At 44.4% G+C, this 21,152-nt stretch overlaps 1 protein-coding gene across 1 annotated transcript; it reads right to left on the bottom strand.

Moving 5' to 3' along the window:
- Positions 1 to 1,477: 1,477 nt before the first annotated feature.
- Positions 1,478 to 10,468, bottom strand: LOC138265983 (caspase-3-like). Its single transcript, XM_069214231.1, has 4 exons — positions 10,128 to 10,468; positions 5,655 to 5,827; positions 5,113 to 5,242; positions 1,478 to 3,999 (listed from the first exon to the last, which is right to left on the bottom strand). The coding sequence occupies exons 1-4, from the start codon at positions 10,327 to 10,329 to the stop codon at positions 3,554 to 3,556; spliced, it is 951 nt and encodes a 316-aa protein (XP_069070332.1). The 5' UTR covers positions 10,330 to 10,468; the 3' UTR covers positions 1,478 to 3,553.
- Positions 10,469 to 21,152: the final 10,684 nt, after the last annotated feature.

Genomic DNA, 21,152 nt, shown 5'->3' with positions numbered 1-21,152 from the left:
CTGAACCACTGCTGCTCCCTGAGCCTGCAACTTTGAAGTTTTTTAAAAGGTGGTGCAAGGCCCCTTATTTGCGAGCAGGTGAGGGACACTAGATGGTTGCCCACACTGCCCATGCCTAGCGCCAGCCCTGGGTGCACCATCCCCAATGGAGCCGACACTGTGGAGAGAGGAGACGGGCCACAGCGGTGTCAAAACTCACTCCACCTGGGCCCTCCGCCCAAACTGGTCGTGCCTTCAGCAGGTGCTGCGTTCCTTCCAGGGGTCTTTGGCAGCCAGAAAGGTTGTCTCACATTTCTCGGGCACCCAGATCCAGGAATTCCTGGGCCCACACCAGCACAGCAACAACTCTGTACGGCTGCTCTCTACAGCGGTTTCTGCCCCTCAGGCTCTACCCGGGGCAGGCGCCAATCATCCCACACCTCGCCGGGCCTCTGTGCCACCTCCTCCAGCTCACCTGGATCAGACTAGGCCCTTTGCTGACAGATGTGCCTTCCTCAGGAGGCTGGCGCCATCTTGAAAGAAGCTGCGGAGGTGTCCAAACCCACTCTGCCTGGGCTGTCTTCCCAAGCCGGTTGTGCCTTCAGCAGGCACTGCATCCATTCCAGGGGTCTTCAGTCACCAGATGGGATTCTTTTGCTCGCTTATTTCATGGCTTACCTTCCTCTTCATGCGTATATCCCTCCCCTGGAGCATAGCCTTTTTTTGTCTATCGTCTGATTTATTGACTTGTAGCCTTCCCCTGCTCACATTTAGGAACTACTTAGAACTTCTTAAAGTACTAGATGAGATTGCATGTGTTTTCCAGCTCCTTCCCTTGCATGCAGCTTACTCTCCCAAATGCCCATCCACCTGTGCTTCGTGTTGCTCCACTTCCCCATTGCTCTCTTCCTCGGGTGCTGCTTTTTGTATAGATTCTTGCCTCCGATGCTATGCGCTCAGTGTTTCTCCCCACAGCAGGCTTTATCTGAATTTTTGTTTAGCCCCCGCTGTCTGTTGCACCCCCGCCCACTTCTTCCTTGTTCCTCCAGCCTTGCGTTCCTTAAGAAACGTTATTTTTATATTTTTTAAAGTATCCAGCAGATTCCATTTGCTGCTGGGCTGCTCCGCTTTAACAAATGCTCTTTTGCACAAAATGCAAATCTTTTTTTTTTTTACAGCTCCACTGGCATCCAACATCTTGGATCAATAAATAAAAAAGAAATAAAAAAGAGCATCGTCATTCAGTAGGCACATACATGCATGGTGATGCATGTGCTCACAGGCGTCATCACACATGAGCACGCCTACTTATTGACATGTATGGTATCATCACTTTGACTTATCTTTTTATTCTTTTTTGTTGTTCAGTGCAGTACAAAAATCAGCAGAAAGCATTTGACTTCAAAAGCACTGGCAAAGCCAACAGATCGCAAAGCTAAGACCTTTTGGTTTGGCCAGTGCTTGTTTATTGTTTGGTAAACAGGGAAGGTATTCGACGTCCTAACTGCTCAAGTTGCTGTTGTGTGGTGTGGGTTGTGTTTGACTTCTTTTGTGATGTAGAGGCATTAGATGGTGGGCTTTTCAAGAACTTGCCTCTTAGGTTGGGCAGTTGTAAGCCTTGTAATACGAGCATCATATTGTATCACTTTGTGGCGTGATTTGCATTACGTGCTGACTGTTAATAAACCACATTGCTGTACGCATTCTGCGTTTTTACTTCACCCTTAAACCTTTATTCATCATTATTGACGACTTTCGTGGCCAGTGAGGCAACAATAAAACAACGCATACCAATCGAAACATAAAACAGAATTACACAAAATAGTGTAACATATCAAGACACATCTTAACACAAAAAATAACAGGAAATATAACAGGAAAGTAAAGCCGTTCCACTCCTACATCTTCAATGTGAAAACCGTTATACAGTATTTTTAAAGCGCCTTAAGGTCGCATAAAGTCATTATCCATTGAAACAAATGCCAGAACGTAACATGGCTCAGTTGTCGGCTCACAGCTTATGTTAAACTATATGGCGAACCGGTTTTGTTCCACCAGGGTACAGCCATGAACACTAGATGGGACGCATGTGTAAACAACGAACAACAAATACTGTTGGCGAACAATTGCCTGCTCCTTCTGGAGCAGCAAAAATGTATTATGACCAAGAAAGGAAAACATTTATTGAACGTTGAAACTCGACAGAGGCCGGGCACGAATAAGAGTACCCCTCTTGGTTCTTCTGAAACGTGTTAGTTGATTCCCTGGAGCAAAAGTGTGTTCATCCAATTCTCGCTGTCTCAAATTAAACTACCAAGACAGCCTTGCCATTGTGCGCCAATTGTATGAACACACATTGTTTGGCTACAAAGGCGAGCAGGCCCAGGTTGCCAACAGGCCTGCTTCTCTGAAAGGCAGGTAAGGCTGTGTCAGACCACAAGCCTTTCAGAAATAAGTTCTGATTACACTACAGGCTGGTTAGCCTTTGTGCGGTTTGAGCATTGTATGTTAGTGCTTGCAATATTTGCAAAGTGAATATCAACTCTCTAACCTCGTTATCTTTACCTTTTCCATTGGCCCTCCTCGTGCAAACAGTGAGTGTTGCAGTCAGTCCTTGGTGATGCGGGAGTGTAAAAAACACTTCGCATGTCATAGATATACCATATGGTGAGCACACACAAAGTTGTAAATCGTTGTTTAACAGCCTACGAAAACGCTCGAAATGTCACAACACTTCGCATGTCATAGATATACCATATGGTGAGCACACACAAAGTTGTAAATCGTTGTTTAACAGCCTACGAAAATACTCGAAATGTCACCTTGATGGTAAAGCTAGGTATTCAGGTTTTCACACTGACATTTTCTACGTTTCCTCTCCTTGTTTTGTAAAAAAATAAATAAATACTATTTTTGGAAAACAAAAAATATAAATAAATAATATATACATTTTAATAATACTTAAGAGAAAGAAATGTGGTCTATACTATTCTAATCGATACTGCACCCTTGCCCCTGGGATTTATTCTAGGTTCCATGTCTCATTATTATGCCTGTTGATTGGCTGCGGCATATTGCAAAATGAGTATGATCTTTTCCTATTAATTTATCTTTTTTTAAAAGCAATTCTCTGTACCTTCTAATAAGTTTCATTCTAGATCACTGCCCCAAATTGGAAATTGAGGTTTGACGTATCAGCTACATTTCCCTTTTGTAGTGTTTCACAGTCCGAATTTGTGTGGATCAGAGGGGTGGAGCCATTTGCATGCTGATACTAGTACTCCCCACTATAATGTTTTTGTTATATCGAATAACAAACATATCTACTGCATGGTCATATCCACTTCACCACAAGATGAGAATTTTGTTAGTAGAGGTGGGAGTGAGAAAATTAAGTGAAAACTCACCTTGACAATATAGAAGCCGGCAAAGTAGTGAATGCGATCTTTTTGTAGATCGATATTATCGACCTCGATATTTAGTCCTACAGCTCTGGTGTTTAGACTATCTCTAACCGCCTAATTGATGGCTCTTTCTTTGTAGCAACAGGTATTTCGAATTATTTTGGCATGATCTATAGTGCCTTCAAATCAAGGCTGCTGCATAGGGTAGCTTCAAACTCCCGAGATGGGAGCGGACGTTGGTTCCACAAGCAGCCCCTGATTCCAGAGTTCAGCTTTGGAAATCGGTTGAGATCCCTGCGCTGTAAGGTGCATGTGGTGTCGCAATGTCCATCTGGATGTTGGTCGCAGGTCCTGGAGGGAGTCTCTTCCCCCTGCCTGACCTGGTCATGGACGGCGTGCGTCGCGAAGGGGAACGCCTCCTGCGTCATATTGGTGACAATACAAGGCATCTCTCTGCTCCCGCTGTGCTGACCACGCGCCTCGAACCGGTAGGCCACCCTGTGACTGACACGTGTCAACAGCTGTAAAAGCTCAAGCTCCCGCGCTTCGCTGCTAAGCAACTCGCACAGCGTCTGAAGGAAGGCCGAGCCGCTTGCATTCAGGAACGCACCATATCCTGAAGAGGGGGAGAGAATCAGGGAACACGCATGGGTTACTGGTTCCTTACAAGCATGTTCAAATGTTAAAATACATGGGATACATTTTCCTGTGTTATATGGCTAATCAGAGGAACAGGGCTGATATCGCATTAAGTTTCTAGGTGTCATTGTTTCCAGTGAAATAATCTTATACTGTGCAAAGCACGAGGCACCTAGAGGTTTTTTACGTAAGAGTGTGTCTGTCATAATACATATCACTTCCGACATTGAAGCTAGCCTGACATACTTCGTTAGAAATCCGATATAGCATAAAGGCTGTAAACACAGGCTCCTTCACATAGGAGTATGCCTGACCTGAGGGTGTTACAGGCTATCTTTCACATCAGGGCCAACCTTACACAAGTTACTAAAAGACTTCATAAGAACTAGATTGGCATAATGCCTACATGCCTAATCGAACAAGCTTTTTTCATGTACGGTTCTCCGTTCATGTTTACTTTTTCAAATTTCGGCAGTATTTGTCCATATATTTTTTCCTTACCATTTTGGTATATTGACATACTACTCGGAAATAAGCAATACAACACTTAACGAGCCAAGTTTAAAAGTAAGCAATGCATTGATTTCTTTCTACCAGTGTCCTTGGACAGTCAAGTGTACAAAGGTGATAACAAGTATTTAGTTGTATTAAAAAAGCATCTTAGGCCCTTGTACACCAAAACATTATCTACAGGGTTGCTTCATCTCTGTGTCACAAAGGGGGCTTCCCATGATTACTGCCTAATTTGTGCACTCATTTTTGGGGACTGTGGCTTATTTTTATTATTAATTGCCAGCAGTGCAACCAATCTCTGGCCCATCCTGCCCAGAGACCAGTAAACCTTTAGCTGAGTTTGATTATAGTCAAACAAGGGGTTCTGGAGATCTGGGGAGAGTCACATACAGAGCAAAGTTCTGTTAACGCTCTCTAGCTGGCAAACCACTGGGGTGGGGGGGAGTTTATGCCACATACTGACATGTGACTGGCTCTTGTCAGGCCTTACCAGTCAATCGGAGTGGTCGGCCTTTCAAGAACCCTTTGGATTGCCTTATAGAACAGCCCATTTCTCAAACAATATCTGCCATTTTACCTGGGCTGCTGGCAAACATAACCGTTGTGTCATTGGGGATAGAGAGGTAGTGCGAAAAGCTGTCTTGGGTTTCGCTGCAGCTGTCAGTTTCCACATCCACCCCAGGATCCAGCATTTCCCCTCTGCAAGCCTGTAGGAAGAAAAAGAACACACGAGTAAACTAGAGGGATTACACATTACATAAAGGTCTTCCATTTGTAAGGTGCACTGATCACAATGTCTACTGCAAATAGGATGTAAGGGGAAAAACACTACAGATAGAAGCTACTAGGTGGCAGAAGCCTTGTCCTAACCCTACTGAGCCATCCAATGGAATGGAAGAAAACAGTATGGCCTTTAACCAGTATGCCAAAATTGGGAATTGCTTTCACAGAATATATAACTGTATTCATAGATACAAGGACACGTAGGAGTACAAGCTTCAAGTGCCACTGCATCGTCCACGGCAATATTAGGCTAAGAGATGGGAGACTCGTGTTTGACGAAGTCTGTTGCAGGCCTATTACTACAAACATTATTGCTTGCACAAAAACAGTTCTCACTTGCACAAAGAACATCTTCGTCTTTCCCGCAAGCACTGGGCATCTCCTGGGTGTGAACATGGCGAAAATGTCAGTCAGTTTCACTGGGCAGCCATTGAAGTCGAAGATCACCCCTTCGTCACCGTGACTTGACAGCACGCTTAAGAAGTAGTCCCCCTGCTCCTTGGCAATCTCTGGAAAGAGAATGGTAAAGGTTAGAGTAATGATAACAAAGCCTTGTGGTCTGATGGGTATGTCAAAATAGCAGAGGGACAAAGACCCGAATCCTGAAAAGCGGTAATGGCTGATGGACGCCACACACCATAAGAATGAACAACACTATCTAAAATATCAAGAACGTTGAGCGATCAAGGCCACCCATGTATGTTTGTTAGTGATGTAAAATTCTGGTGATCACTACTGTGCATTTTATAATAAGAATAAATGAAACCACATACTGAACTGCCTCATGGCACTTGAATAGCCAGTTGAGCTATTGCCCTTAAGCAATACTCTGCGGTGGGCACTGAACAAACAGTTATCTTAACACATAGTAGTTTATGTGCTAATATGTGAGAAGTGGATGCAGAGGCCTTTGAATCTTGGTATGGGTGCAGTTATGAGTCCAAATAGATTTGCTAATGATAGCCAGGAACCAGACCAGCTTGTGAGTAAATGGCAAGTATTCTTCTGACTTAATGCCATAACAAATGGGCGGGGATGCTTCATCTCTGTTATGAATGTGGTCTCCTGGCTGCTTCGTACTTTCAATTTCATCTGAATGGTTGAACGCAGGGCAGGTATTGATTAGCATGAGTATTTGGTGTTGCAAGTGCTGCGAAAGGGGAGGCAGTGTTATGAGTGGATGAGCTTGAAGAAGTTGCATGAATGCGTGTCATTTTTGTGTTTAAACTGGTTTGCTGGTATGCAGTAGTGGAACTGTTTATTCAGGTCTGTGAGGCACATGTTGCCTTCCTAGGAGAGGGTGCTCACTGCTCAGGGTGTATGGCCCTAACAGGACACATCATGTGATCCTGACAGGGGGGGGCAACCTTTTCATTTATTTGTGGCCAAAACATTTTGATCAGAATTGTGCTACATATGAACATTGGCGATACATAGAACAGAGGCAACTGAATGACTAACTGATAAGCATTAGCAATGAGAATCGCAGGTGCTGTTTTTCATCTTGAATATTTTTAAACTAGACACCCGGAGAGTGACCTACAAAATATACATCACCTTATCCCTGTGGGCCAAAGGGCTTGCCATTACTCTATGCAGTTGATATTGTAGGCACTATTTTAAGTCACGAGAAAGCCATAAAGTAAAATCAGTGGCACAGGACATCACCCTATAAGCATGCGGGATATGCCATGCTCAGTGTGGATAATATCAGTGCTCTGCAAAACAAAAACAATAACTGGAGCTGTTCTTTTTTTCTTGCATCCAAGTTTCATAACCCTGTTATAACCGCTACTGTAAAAAATGATTATCTTCCAGCCACTTTGGGCACAGCAGGCCCTTGCTAGAGAAGATTAGAGGCTTAAAGCAGGTTGTTATTGAAATATACAGGCTGTAAAATATCACATTAAGCAATAGGGGAGACGGGCAGTTGTACTTACTGCAGGACATATACCCACTCCCCGCAGAAGTTTTTGGGAGATGATCATTTTCCACTTCTGAATCTGGCCCTACACGTTTTTGTTTTATTTTATTTTGGGGTGAAGTGGGATTTGATCAGTCGATGCATTATTTTTCAATTGGCTCTTTTGAGGAGAACTATTTTAGAGGCACTCATTTTCATTAAGCTAATCTGAATAAACCTTTATTAGTGAACATGTTCTTCCTTACCTGTGTTCCCAAGCTAGATAAGTAAATAGAAAGATCTATGTTTTGTGGCGTCTAAATATCTGAAAAAATAAATAGACAGGAAGGAGGACACAGTCACTGATGGAGAGACCAAAGGAGAAAACAATAGTCCAAAAAATGTGTAATGTGTAGATATGTTCATAGAAAACAAGGATAAACAGATTGGTACTCAAATACTCGAAAACGAATATGAGACAAAAATTACGGAAAAGGACAAATTGATATGTTATGATATGTGGTTTATAAGTAGCGGACAACTGGCAATTATCACTCTGGTAACAGAATATCGTTGTCAGAGTATTATCAAGTATCATGCCCTAAATATCACAGAAGAAAATATTGTCTCTTATGAGTTAATAACAGACAAACTATATGCAAAGGGACTGTAGTTACGACACAATACTTATGACAGATGATATTTCTGTGTATATTGACAAAAAAAACCATTACCTAGTCCCTTAGTGCTTTTTCTTACAGACTTTTATTTATTTAGGTTTGCAGTAGAGCTTCATCCATGCAGCTGTCAGTGAATATGTCAGGCCCATACGCATTGATACACATGCCTGTCATTCAGTTGACTCTTGAATGAGGGTGAGGCCAGATGTGTAAACAGTCATCATATTATACTATATAGTGACAAAATACATTTGTTGAAGTATGGTGCAAGCTTGCAAAGAAACAGGGGCATAATAGAGACCCCTGCAGCCCCTGCACTGCAGAGGGGGTAGAGTTCTTTGTTGTGGAGGGGCCCCCACATCACCCAAAACCATGCTATTGCATGCCTTGCAGATTGTGGGCAATGGCATGGACTAAGAAATTGGTAAGCCCTTGGGAACGTCACAGTGCTTTCCCGAGCAGGCCATCTGCAGTATAGGGGTCACAGCCCTTCAGGGGGATGCCATTGAGACCAAAACCAATGAATATCTGTGTACTCTGGGAGACGACGGGCCCCTCATCATATTTTGCAGAACAGGCATCATTTTGTGTTACTCCACTGCAAAGAAAATGGCCTAAGAGAACTCTATGAAGGCATTCCGGTTTTTGAGAGGTTGGATATTGTAGAAAAGAGGGTTGTACCTGCCTAATGAGGGTGAGTTGACACATATGTAAACACAGAAATAGCGATGATAGCTATAAAAATATAAAGACACATATGCATCTAGGCTCACATCGGACCCTTCAAATCACCCTCACCTCTTTAATTTTAGATTCACTTCCTGCATAGCAATATTCCTCCATAGACATCGATAGGTTACACTTTGACAAACAATTTCCTAAAGTGGTTTAGCTTTTATGCTCTTTAATTGAACCCTATTTAATAAGTGGGATTTTAATACCCGGATTCTCGCTCATGCACAAGACAAAAAGTTGGTGGCTACGTGACAGATAAAAACAGTCAACAGAAAGATAGCTAGAATCATAGTTGTGGTGAGCCACTGAAGGCTATAGCAGATGCGTGGTTCAAGCTCAGCTGGACATTTGAGCCCATAACAAGCAGAGCTTTCATTTTAATTCAGCTCGCCAACCACGATTTAACCTAATATGGCTCAAATAAAAGACAAAGCATTAACTTTTGATGTAAAACATGAAACCGAAAGAGATGCCTGTCTAGTGGGTGAATTGCAATTTGTGCAACCAGAAAACACCCTCAAACTAGGCTTTCTTGCTTGACCACATTGATAATTATTTTATTTGACTGGGCCTCCTTTTTCATTTTTGCACACGAGAGCACCTTGGAATATGTGTGCTCAGGGTGCGTGATGCACAACTACTCTTGTATTTGACTCAATAGACTTTAACGGTGTACCATGTACAATGAAAATCTAGGCCACATATAGGAGCACATGGCTGCTGACATGCTCCTTAGTTAGGGCCAGTGGAATTATGTGATTCTGCATCCGTGGTGTTTTATCCATATTTATGGATTTTTTGCAAATTTTTCAAATAATTGATCTCTGGTGCATAGTTTGCAGATTTGAACAAAACCTTTGCCAAGTATTACTATGTGTAAAAAAATAATCTAGTAACAAAATGTGCTACTTTACGCTGCATAATATGCTCTATGTCAATGCTCTAACATAATTTGGTATTTTACTGGCGCATATTTCCAGTGGCTCTAATAGCCATCATTATCGAAGTGAAGGGAGGTTTGAATGTTTTTCCAAGTTCATATTTAATAAACGCTTCTAAATGCACGGATATAACCCTGCATAATATAGTAAACGCTCTCACATAATATGGTCTTTTACCTCCGCATATTTCCAGTGGTTTTACTTAGTTCACTAATAGCCATCATTATCAAAGTGAAGGGAGGTTTGAATAGTTTCATAAGTTCATATTTAATAAACGCTTGTAAATGCACGGATATAACCCGATATACTAAGGTGAAGCGTTTCTCCATGTTAAAGAAATACATTGCTTTGAATTCCGAAAATACTTTTCTAGATTTTTACATATTTGCTGAAAGCTTAACTTGCTAATTTTGCCGTAGCTCGGCTATGCGAGAGTTCTTGAACATAAACACATCTTTCTGCCGGCTCTCCCTTTTGATATGTTGGTTTCCCACCTCCCTAGAATCAGCGGTGCAGTTCGCGCTACTGAAGAAGCCCACCTGGAGCATACCTTCTTGATAGGCGTCCATGACCTCTTGCGCAGTCAGGTCAAAGTGCTGCGTCACCGCGAAGCCCAGGTCAGAGAGGACTCTGAAGAGTTTGCGGGCATCCGCCCCAGCCCCTCTACGCGGGGGAAGGGGGCAGCGGGTGTGGAAGGACTTCATGACGATGAGGAGGGCGCGGTTCTTCCTCTGCCGTCTTCCGACAGACATGCTGGCTGAGGAGAGGGTGAAGGAGGCGGGCTAGCCCTGCTTCACTTTGTGTGGCACCGTGCGGTGCAGTGTGTGGCCTATGAGGCACGCGAGCTTTATGTATCGCCTCCACACCCACTCACCCCGGCGGATACTTTGAATGGCGTGACTCAAGAGGAACTTGTAGTTGAGCGCCTGACTGGGAAATCCTAGCTGATATCGTGGGAGTGGCTCAGCCCTTGCCATAAAAAAATATATGGTGGACCTTACAGCTTGCTGGAATTGCCAATGCCTAAAGTGTTTTTTGATTTTGACAGGTAAGAGCACCACTTGTTGTATTTTCCCTGAAGCATTTGAAACATCCCTGAATTCTGCATTCCGCCGCTTGTATTGAGGCACCTGCCCTCTGATTTTGTACTACACAACAGGCATTAAGTGGGTCCCTCGCACACTTGGACTCCGTGGCCACTGCACCTGTTAGATTCTTCTCAGCTGCCCCAATAAGCATCTGTCTCTCACTGTAGAGGGCGAGGTGGGCCGTGCCACTAGACTGTACCGGGAAACGAAACCCCAAGTGCTCGGTACTGGAAACCGAGCACACTGGGCGGGCAGGAATTGGAGAGAATGTTTATGTTAAACGAGAGAGATTGAGGCCCCAGGAGCTTCGTCAGATGTGGGGTCTTTAATGACAAACACACTGCGTGGCTACAGGGGCGGTGAGAACTAAGAAATAAACGCATGTTTAGCAAGATAGCTTTAGAGAATTTATGGGCACATAAGCAGTGTTTTGATCCATCACGAAATATTGGTCTGTTGGAGTTTTGGAAAAGTAAGGTTGCTTAATCTGTGTCAACCGCGACCCCACGCACTTGGCTTTCTGTTCTCAGTTCACTATTTCAAAGTGTAACTCCACTAATTTTCAGTTGAAACGAACGGATACTACAGCTCCCAGCATGCATTATGTTGTTAAAGGGATTCTTGGGATTGAAATGTTTTCTACCAGAAGATAGTGTCCTGTGATAAATGTATCCACATCTTGTCCCTTGGTGATTCAGCCGACCCCCCCCCCCCCTTTTTTTTTTTTTTTTTTTTGCAACTAAGTAACTCATCATTGTCAATTGAGCAAATAGGCATGCCCTATGTGATCAAGGACGTGGCTTAAACATGTTAACTACATTTCTGTGATTTCCATAGTGTGACACCTGGCCAGTATTTTGTCCCCCTCTGTGCTTTCTGTTACTGCATTCAGATATAGAACACAACTGACATACACTCCAACACCAGCCAGAACTATTGTCTTTGTCAGTGGGAATTAGCTGTTTAAGACAGGAGTAAAAATAACGATTTTGTTGTAAATAATTGGTATTTGAACATGTTTACATTTTAAAATTGTGATTCTGTGTGGCCCTCCTGCCCGAATTGACCTGGTCACTCAGTGTCGCACCACTCACCCAGAAGATCAGAGATGACCTCCAGAGATGGTGGACCCTGCCTCTTAATGTCCTGGGAAGGATAGCACTCCATAAGATGATGGTTCTTCCCCGGTTCCTTTACCCTCTCCAGAATTTCCCCCACCAGATACCAAGGCGATGGTTTAAAGAAATGGATGTGTTGGCGCAGCAATTCCTATGGTATAACTCTCACTCTACACGTGCATTCCGAATCTGTCAATGAGATGAGTATGAAGGGGGACTAAAAATGTCTAATTTATATTTCTATTAGCAATGCAATTATTGGTGCTTAATGACTGGCTGGGAGGTGGGTGGCCGGATCCAGCATACCAGCTTGAACTCCTGACGAAGGGCATTCCCAGACTACTCGAGCTATTGTACGGTAACCCCCTACCGCACAAGATTCCCGAAGTGACGAGGATGGTGCTAGTGATGTGAGGGCGGCGCAGGGGGTGACTGGATGGTGGCAGAGCCTCACCCAGCAGACCCCACTGTGGCGAGGAACATGGCTCCTTGAAGTCTCCGCCTTAGAGGGGTTCCAGAAATGGGACAACATAGGCATTTCACTCTTGGGGGAACGTTTGGGTGGGCTTCCATATGTGGTCCTTTCGGGAGCTTCAATGGCAGTACTCACTCACTAAGACCCAGTTTCACAAGTACCTATAGTTCAGGCACGCATTTGGCACGTACATCCAGGATGGTACGGTCCTCCCTGAGTTTAGCCCGGCGGAAGCAAAGACCCTGATGGGTGCTTTGAGTAGGAGGGGGGTGTCTCAGGAATACCGCACCCTGGTCACCAACACAACGGTACCGCTCGAAAGTCTCAGGGAGAAGTGGGAGGGCTGGTTGGGCTGAATAGAGGAAGAGGATTGGTGGGATGCCTTGATGGCCCCGAGAAACCTAACCATGACTACCTGCATTCGACTGGGTACAAACATATTACCTGCATACTGCATACCTTAAACCCAATAAAATGCACAAAGCGGGTCTCTGACCCAATGCAGACTGTCCCCGCTGTGCAAGCCCCAACGCAGACTTCGACCACATGGTGTGGGTTTGCCCACACATAACCTACTGGTGAACGGACACTGCTGAAATCTCCAGGATCCTGATGGTGGAGATAGAGGCAGCCCCGCTATCAATCCTATTGGGAGTCCTTGAGGGTGTGGGGAATAGCAGAGCGGAGCGGGCTTTCCTGGGGGTGGCGTGCCTGGTGGCCAAACGAGATATCACGGCTGGCTGGAATGCAGAGATGGCACCGGCGATTGCTCCGTGGAGGCAGGGGGTAGACTGGTGCACGCAGAAGGAAAAGTTGGTATATGAGGCGAGAAGGTGCCCAGCCAGATATACCAGGGTGTGGGGGAGATGGACAGGGGCATGGGAAATCCGATCAGATGAAATGCCTTGTGTGAGATGGCAATTGCCCGATGTTGTTACGACTCGGTCGTCCCATTTCCAGGGGGCGCTGTAAGGGGACTGTCAGAAGCCTGGGAATCACCTTGAACACCTATCTAGAGTCCCTTGCTGACTCCTGTTTGTTTCTCTTTTCTCCATGGTACACTTGTGTAGGACTACATTTGCTTCTTGGGACTGCAAATCCCATAATGCACAGCTTGGTAGTCAGGAAAACCCGGATTCCGTTTCCCATTGTTTTCAATGGGAGAAGTCCAGTTGCTCCTTTTCACTGGATCCTCTCCTCCAGGACTTGCAAGTGTCCGAAACTACACACACCTGAAACCTCTCCTGTGCAGCCCAGCTTGGAACTGCTTATAAGCAGCCATTTCCTCAAGCTCCCTGTCGTGCATCGGACTTCAATTCCTTTGTGTTACAGACCCCTTGTCGGATGGTGTTCCAGTTTTGTTCCTGTTCTGTTCCAGCCTGATCCTTTTTCCTGTTTCTCTGCCCTGCTCCTGATTTTTCCAGCCAGAGTCTGCTCCCTATTTCTTAGCCTTGTACCTGTTTGTTTCTTCCAAAGCCTGCTCCCTGTTTCTCTGCCCTGCTCCTGCCTTGTTTCAGCCTGAACCTTCTCTCTGTTTCCCAGTCCTGTTTACTGCTCATTTCCTACTCCCTGTATTCCAGTCCTGTCCTTGCCTGTTCCAGCCAGAGCCTGTTCTCAGTTTCCCAGTCCTGTCTCTGTCTGTCCCAGCCAGAAGTTTGCGCCCTGTTTTCAAGTCCTAGACCCGCCTTTGCTTCAGCCTGAGCCTGTTCCTAGTTCTTGCCTCTGCCTCTTTGTTTGTTCCCTTCTGTTTCTGTTTCTTCTTGGTTCTTTGTGTCTGGTAAGTGTTCTATCAGTCTTCACCAGTGTATACGTGTCCTCCTGTGTACTGGGGTTGGCTCCTGGTTTCCAGGAGGCAATTCCAGCCCCCATCCTTGTCCAGTGTTATACGTTGTATTTTGTGCCTAACAGTGACAGTGTGCTATTGCTGTTTTCTCAGGAATCGCCACTGTGTTTCCAGCTGGACCCACAAGAGCGTGTCCTGTGTATGTAAGTACTATCCTTGTTTGTGCTCTAGGGTCCAGAGACAGAATCACTTCTGCTGCCTCCTTTCTATGGGGCTGGCAGGGTGACTATCTGTAAGAGCAAACTGCACAGAGGCATTGACATTCCCTGTCACTGTGGGAGGTTCTGCGCCTTACTCTGTGTACAACCCCAGCGTGTTTGTCCACTGGTAATCCGTTTCCTGTTTGTTCACACAAGGGTTGCTCTGCTTTTACTTTCCTGTTTCCTGTGCCTATCCATAGATCTCCTTTCCGTGTATGCCTTTAGCTGCTCCTCTGCCCCAGTGTACTACCTCTTTAGGATATTCAGTGACCTCAAGGGGTGTCCCAACCAAAGTCCTGATCAGACCCGCCCGAAACCGTGACAGATGTGTTCCTAGACGTCACAATATGCGGTGATTATATCCAGATGAAAACTAAATGGGATATGTATATCGGAAGGCCTATGAGGTGCATATGTGACCTATTGCTATTCAGTTGTAACAAAAAATTAATAATTGTTTATTAAAAAAAATTGTGATTCTGAGTTGTGAAAATTAAATATTACTGAGGCCTCTTAAAAGTGTAGTGGTCTTCAGAGTTTCTCATCACTCCCATTATGTTCACTCTGTTAGACATGGATGCCTTTTTCTCTCCACTTCTCTTCCATCTGCGTACCTTACACCTCATTTCTATCCTCTTCGGCACTTTCTCTTCACACTCTCCTTAACACACTTTTTCTCACATCTCCTTCACTTCACCACCCCCAAATACACAACGCACCAACTCACCTGTAAGCACTGCATTTTCTTTTACTTTTACCTTTATCTATATTTAGACAACTGTGTAGTTCCTACACGTGCGCACACATTTGCACAGACTCTCAATTGGAACTGCACTACGTGACCTTGTTCTGTGTGCTGTGCAGAGAGGCCAAAGATTAGGAAATATTTAAAACTCTTAGGCAATCCAAGATTAAGTAAAATGTGATTTATAAACAGGGATAAATCACTGACATGGGTATTTTAACATTGTTTACATTCTGCCTCACCAGACACAGATGACCATGTTAATTGGAAAATAGAAGACCCACCCCCCTCCTCCTGTTTTCATTCCATCTCGCTTGTCCCTACCCCATCAGCCTTGTGCGGTACTGCTGCTGTTTTGTTGCTTCAGAAAAGTCATTTTAATTTTTGTGCACAGAGGGGCTGGTCTGACTTTCTTTTTTGTGGCTGGAGGCACTGCTCAGAAGGCCCGCGAGGCAGGCTGAAGCGGCATCTCTTCATGAGCAGGAAGGACTGAGCTTGGCCGGCTCACTGGTGCTGTCTTTCTGGGTCATGGTAAGACTTTGTAGCGGCTTCACGGCGTATGGGGAAACAGGAGTCTCCTTGATGCAGACAGTTACCAAAATAAAGTAAGGTCCCAAAATTAGGTCTCCTGATTTGTGAATTGTGTTTTTGCGTATGTCTTCTGTTTCCCATTGGTGTTTTCTGGGGATCATCTTGACTGGAGGCAGCAAAGACAGTTTGATAGAGATTGGTTATTTCCTCAGATTATCTGGGTGTATCTAAGGCAGTTCCTCTTTCCCCTTGTCATTGTGTTGTAATGATGGTGGAGAAGAAATCTGCTAAGAGGAGTCACATTTTGTCCTCTTTATGTGGCAAAGGCCCCATTCCAGTCCAAAGGGGGTAGGCCATTGGAGTCCCCTGAGCCACCAGCCTTACTTTCTGATGCTGAGGTACAGGCTGTGATTGAGGCAGCAGTTTCTAGGGCTTTGAAAGAAAAGGCAACAAGTAAGCCCACGGATAAAGAGCATGCTAGTGGTGCTGGTGTTTGAGATCCGTTGGATTCCTCTGCCTCTGCTGACGCCCCTTCTACTTTGGAGAGAGGAGATGCTTAACATTCTGCAGCATGTTAGGCAGAATTTAGGATTCTCTCCTTTTCCTGCTCAAGAGACTTCAGAAGGCCTTTTTCCAAAATATGTGAAGGCTCAAATTTTCACCAAGCCATTTCATGGGAGAATATAAAACTTAGCGCCTGACTTGGATATTGGCGGAAGAGTCATTCATTCACAAAAGTGATGGATATTCTATCCGTCAATATCTAAATCCCTTAGAATATTGGCGGATGGGATATCTGTCATCTCCGTGCTGGAGTAACTCATTCTCCAATATCTAAATCAGGCCCTTAATTACAGCACAATGACCAGAGCTGGACCATTTTACTGTGCCACAGTTTTTTAAAAAGCTCTGTTCTTTTTAGAAGGGGGAAGATTCTCTTCTTATAATATAGAATTGGATGCCATCTTGGCCACTTTCCACTTTGGCAGAATGCCTATTAATCCAGAGGACTGTTCACCTTTAGGTACAACCGACAAGAAGGTGGAGGGAGCTTTGAAGAAAGCTTTTTCTGCAGAAAATCTTGCCCACAAAGCTGGATCTGTTCAAGCAACACTGCTCAATCTTTAGTCTTGGATTTTGAGAAATTGGCCATGGCACTTCAGGAAGACGCAAACTGTTCTGAGATTCGGGTTGGTATGAAACAAGAGGCCAAATACTTCAGACATATAGCTTCAAATGTCTTGAAAGCCTCTTCTGTGGCCATGAGGTCTGTGCCTATGGCAAGATGGGAGATACTGGAGAGTTGACTCATCAGAAAAAGCAGGTCTTCTTAAAATTCCTTCTGAAGGGAAAATGCTGTTTGGTGAACAACTAGATACTATGATTACAAAGGCTTTCAAAGATCAGAAATTTGCTGTGCCTTATAAGGGCAAATCCTCACCCATGCAGGATATTCTTCTTATCTCTAGACTAGGAACAATTCCAACCCTTACTCTGATCCTAGGAGAAAACTCTGAACAAGTCTGCATGCACTGAGGATTCCAAAGCTTAGCAGGGTCCATCTAAGTGGAAATACTGGTGCTTATTAGAAAGAAACCACCTATCCAGTGAGAGGAAGGCTTTCTCATTTCCTAAAAGTATGGGAAGACGGTGTCAGATTGATGGGCGTTTAATAGCATCAGGAATGGCTATCACAGACTTTGTCAAGTTGCCTTCCGAATGGGGTAGCATGTGTACTCCCTCCCCAAAGGATCCAGCACCAGGCATTGTGGATGAGTATTCAAGCCCTTTCAAAAAGAGAGGAATTGTGTGGGTTTCATTGTCAGACCAGGAAAGAAGAACTTATTCCTAGTGCAAAAGGCTATAGGACCTTTCATGCAGTTCTGGACCTCAAACATGAGTGAGTGGATGGGTCAGAACATTGCACTTCAGACTGATTACTCTCCAGTCCATAATTCTGATGGTGAGTGTCGAGGACTGCATGACATCCATAGATCTTCAAGACACCTATTTATATGTACCTATAGCAGAAGATCCTCAAAATGTTATGTGGTTCACTAAAGGCCACCATCGTTTTCAAGTCACAGTATTGCCTTCCAGGCTGAATTTAACCCTACAAGTACTTACGAAAATCTTGGCACCATTGGCGGCATTCATTCATCCATCATCAGGAAATATTCCTTCATCCGTACTTAATGATTGTATGATTCATGCGGCATCCATGAATTTGGTATGGCAGCATACAGGCACAGCTCAGTCCATTTTGCGAAGGCACAGTCTTTTAATCAGTTGGGAAAAGTCTAATCTGATTCCAGCACAAGACCAGCTTTTCACTGGGTCAAGATTTCACATCAATATAGGTACAGTCACCTTGCTGAAAAAAGAGTAACAAAGATTCAGTCTCGCATCTTGAATCTTCTGACTTCTCCAGTGGCCTCCTTATGGCTTCATGTCCAAGGTGATTTGGCCACAACACTGTTTCTTGTTCCTTGGGCAAGGTTCCATCTACACAAGCTTATAAGTCATGTTAGCACACTGAGTTCCCCTATCTCAGAGCCTGAAAGTCGGGTTCCCTCTTTCTTCCCAGGTACAGGTGGATTTGAGATTGTAGTTAACGAAGAAACGCATTCTGAAAGGAACTCCTCTCTCCCTTCCAGTTCCAAGGATTGTTGCAACGGATGCCTGTCTGTCAGGCTGGGGAACATGGCTAGGTTTCTGCCTGATCAAGAAGTTCTGATCTCTCTCCAGTGCAGGCGATCATCTAAATGGAGAGAGCTGGAATCTGAATACGATTAGCCCTGAAGTCCTTTTCACATTGTCTGAAGGGAACAGTGGTTACACTCGGAACAAAAAATGTGACAGCAAAAACTTATGTCAACAGGCGGGGGACCAAGAAGCAGTCACTGGTGAAGATTGCTCACAAGCTATTTCTTTGGGCAGAACCCAGACTGGTCTACTTCTCAGCAGTCCATATCCAGGGAGTATCCAGTACTCTGGCGGACAATCTCAACAGGGACATTTCACCTTTGGTGGAGTTTTGTCTCCGTCAGAGGGTATGGGTAGAGATATCGCTCAGATGGGGGACTCCAGTGGCAGACCTATTTGTGACTTTTCTCATCTCCAAAGTGAAAAGGTTCTGTTCAAGGGTCAAGGAGGATTATGCCTGAGCTGTGAATGTTCTCTTTTGCAGATGGTCCTGGGGACTTCTTTATGCTTTTCTTCCCTTTCCTCAATTCACAAATGTCTGCTCAGCGTGAGGAGGAAGAGGACTTCGGTGATTATGATCACTCTGGCATGGCCCGCTCCTCTTGGTTTCCTTTTCTAGTAGCGATGAGGCGGTCATAGGAGTGGAGGTTACCTCTGTACCCTGTTCCATCACCTAAGTCCAAGTGTTACGATAGGTGGCTCTGTCCAGGCTGAAACAGGCGGCCTAGATGTTGAAAGGCTAGAGTTACTGAATAGTGGGGTACCAGTAAGCATATCTAATACTCTTCAAGCTTCCAGACAGTCGTCAGCTGTTCGATCATACTTAAGGCACTGGTATACTTTTAGCAGATGGTGTCCGTCTTAAATAGTTAGATCCTACGACTATAGATATGCTTCAGGTTATGTCTTTCCTTCAGGATAGTGCTTCTCTAGGACTAAAGGTGGCTACTCCTAAACTTCAGTGGGCCGCAATTTAAACCTTTCAGGAGTTGTTGGCAATACTTCTCAGATAAGGAAGGTTTATTTAATTGGTCACCCTTTCAAGGGTCTAAATGTTTTTACCTCTCCTTGGAAGCAGTACCCTTCCTGGGATCTTTCATTGGTCCTAGAAAGTTTGATGGGTTCTCCCTTTGAACCTCTAGAAAGTATAGATATCAAAACCTTAACTCTTAAGACTTTTTCTTGGTGGCAGTGACTTCTGCTAGGCAATTGAGGGAACTGTGAGCTTTATCTTTAAATCACCTTTTTTTTTTTTTTGTTTGTTTCCGTCGCTTCCTTTCATTACCTCCCTTCCCGGTCTCTGAATAGTTTCAGGCCAACCAAAATTAGGTGGAGTCGTGGTTTGTTAACCGAACAGGAGGAAGGGAGGGTCTTTTATTTTCGAATTAATGTGGTAATCGATGTCTGGTGAGGCAGGATGGCCTCAATTTGTAACGAATAGAAGCAAGGGATGAGGACTCAGAGTAATGCTATTACTGGTAAGTAATAGGGGCATGCAGCAAGATGGTACTGTTGATGTTTAGGGAAGCTGCAGAGATAGTGCTAAAAAAAGCCAAGCTTTCAGTGCTTTACTGAATATTAACAGTTTAGGGATAGCCTCGATTTCTACATGGTAGAGTACCACAGTTTAGACACCTCGTTCCCTGAAGGCTCATCCATCCCTTTTTACAATTTTTGCGGGTGGCAAGGGCACCCCAGAAGGCCTTAGAACCTGATCTGAGGGTAGGCCTCGGGACATACCGCAGGAACACTCTACCGAAGTACATAGGAGCGAGACTGTGAAATATTGTATACATCAGGCAGGCGGATTTAGACAGCGCACGTTAATGAACCGGTAGTAATTTTAATGGAGGAAGATGTGCCGTGGTTGAAACAAAATTTCTTAGATTGAAGATAAAACCTACTGGGGCACTTTGTATTTTTTGGAGTCCGTGGATGATTGGCTTGGGATGTCCCAAGTAGAGCATGTTACCATAGTCCATTCTGGCCTGGACAAAGGCATTAGCTATCATGTCTTTGTATGGAAGGGGTAAATAGGCACAATCTGCCTCAGTAGTCTGATTTAAAGGAAAAATGATTTGGTAACATGAGTGATCTGATTATACAGATCCTGCTTTGTATTGAAGACAAAGCCCAGTTTCTCAACTTGGAAACTGCGGAAGGGCATTCCCTGAGTTTAGAGGACAAAAGGATATTGTCCCATTTTCATTAATCTATTTTACTGGGCCTGGAACCTTAAACCTCAAGGTAACACAAGCAACTTAGCAGTGGGTGCATTAACCCTCGGAACCATTTTATAGGGATTGCAGTGTTTGGCATACAGGCTGCATCCAGTTTGGTGTTGCAAATGTTCCACCCGCTGAGATTTCCTACTGGCTAATGGTAGTTTTTGGCTTCGTTTATATCAGTTTTGTATACTCTTTGACATTTCACTTTTTAAAAGTGGTAGATTGCATGGCGGTATTTTCCCACCAACTCCCAACCCAAACTGGAGTTTTCTTAGCCTGAGACATCATGTCAAACTGCAGCTTGCAGGTCACTGCCGAAACTTACCTAAAACAGGTTTTGCAAGCTTTTCCCCACGTTGGCAAATTTCAAAGAATTTAGATATTAGGCCACAGGCTTAGTCAGTGGTTGAGTTGAAAAATTCCAAGACAGCAGTAAACTGTCTCTGCAGTAGCTGGTTCCGTTGGGGTAAACGCAAAGTAATACGGTGACACATCATAATCACGCATTATGTGTTTTCAGATAGTTCACTCCGAAAAGGTGTTATGACATGCTGGTTGGGCTGGGGAAAAGTCAGTGACACTCGGTCAGTGCCTGTGAAAGCCCCACAGTCCTTCGCCGAATGATTCACGTTGTTGTTGAA

This window comes from Pleurodeles waltl, chromosome 11, assembly GCF_031143425.1.
Source record: "Pleurodeles waltl isolate 20211129_DDA chromosome 11, aPleWal1.hap1.20221129, whole genome shotgun sequence".
NCBI lineage: Eukaryota > Metazoa > Chordata > Amphibia > Caudata > Salamandridae > Pleurodeles > Pleurodeles waltl.
Note: the sequence above shows the minus strand (reverse complement) of the source record. Positions and strands in the feature narration are given on the sequence as shown.

Excerpts from the sequence above, each read along its gene's own strand:
- LOC138265983 (XM_069214231.1), bottom strand. The coding sequence starts at position 10,329 with ATGTCTGTCGGAAGACGGCAGAGGAAGAACCGCGCCCTCCTCATCGTC. Across the intron at positions 5,243-5,654 it reads CGAAGATGTTCTTTGTGCAA|GCTTGCAGAGGGGAAATGCT; the intron begins GTGAGAACTGTT and ends TTCTTCCTACAG. Across the intron at positions 4,000-5,112 it reads TATGTTTGCCAGCAGCCCAG|GATATGGTGCGTTCCTGAAT; the intron begins GTAAAATGGCAG and ends CCCCCTCTTCAG.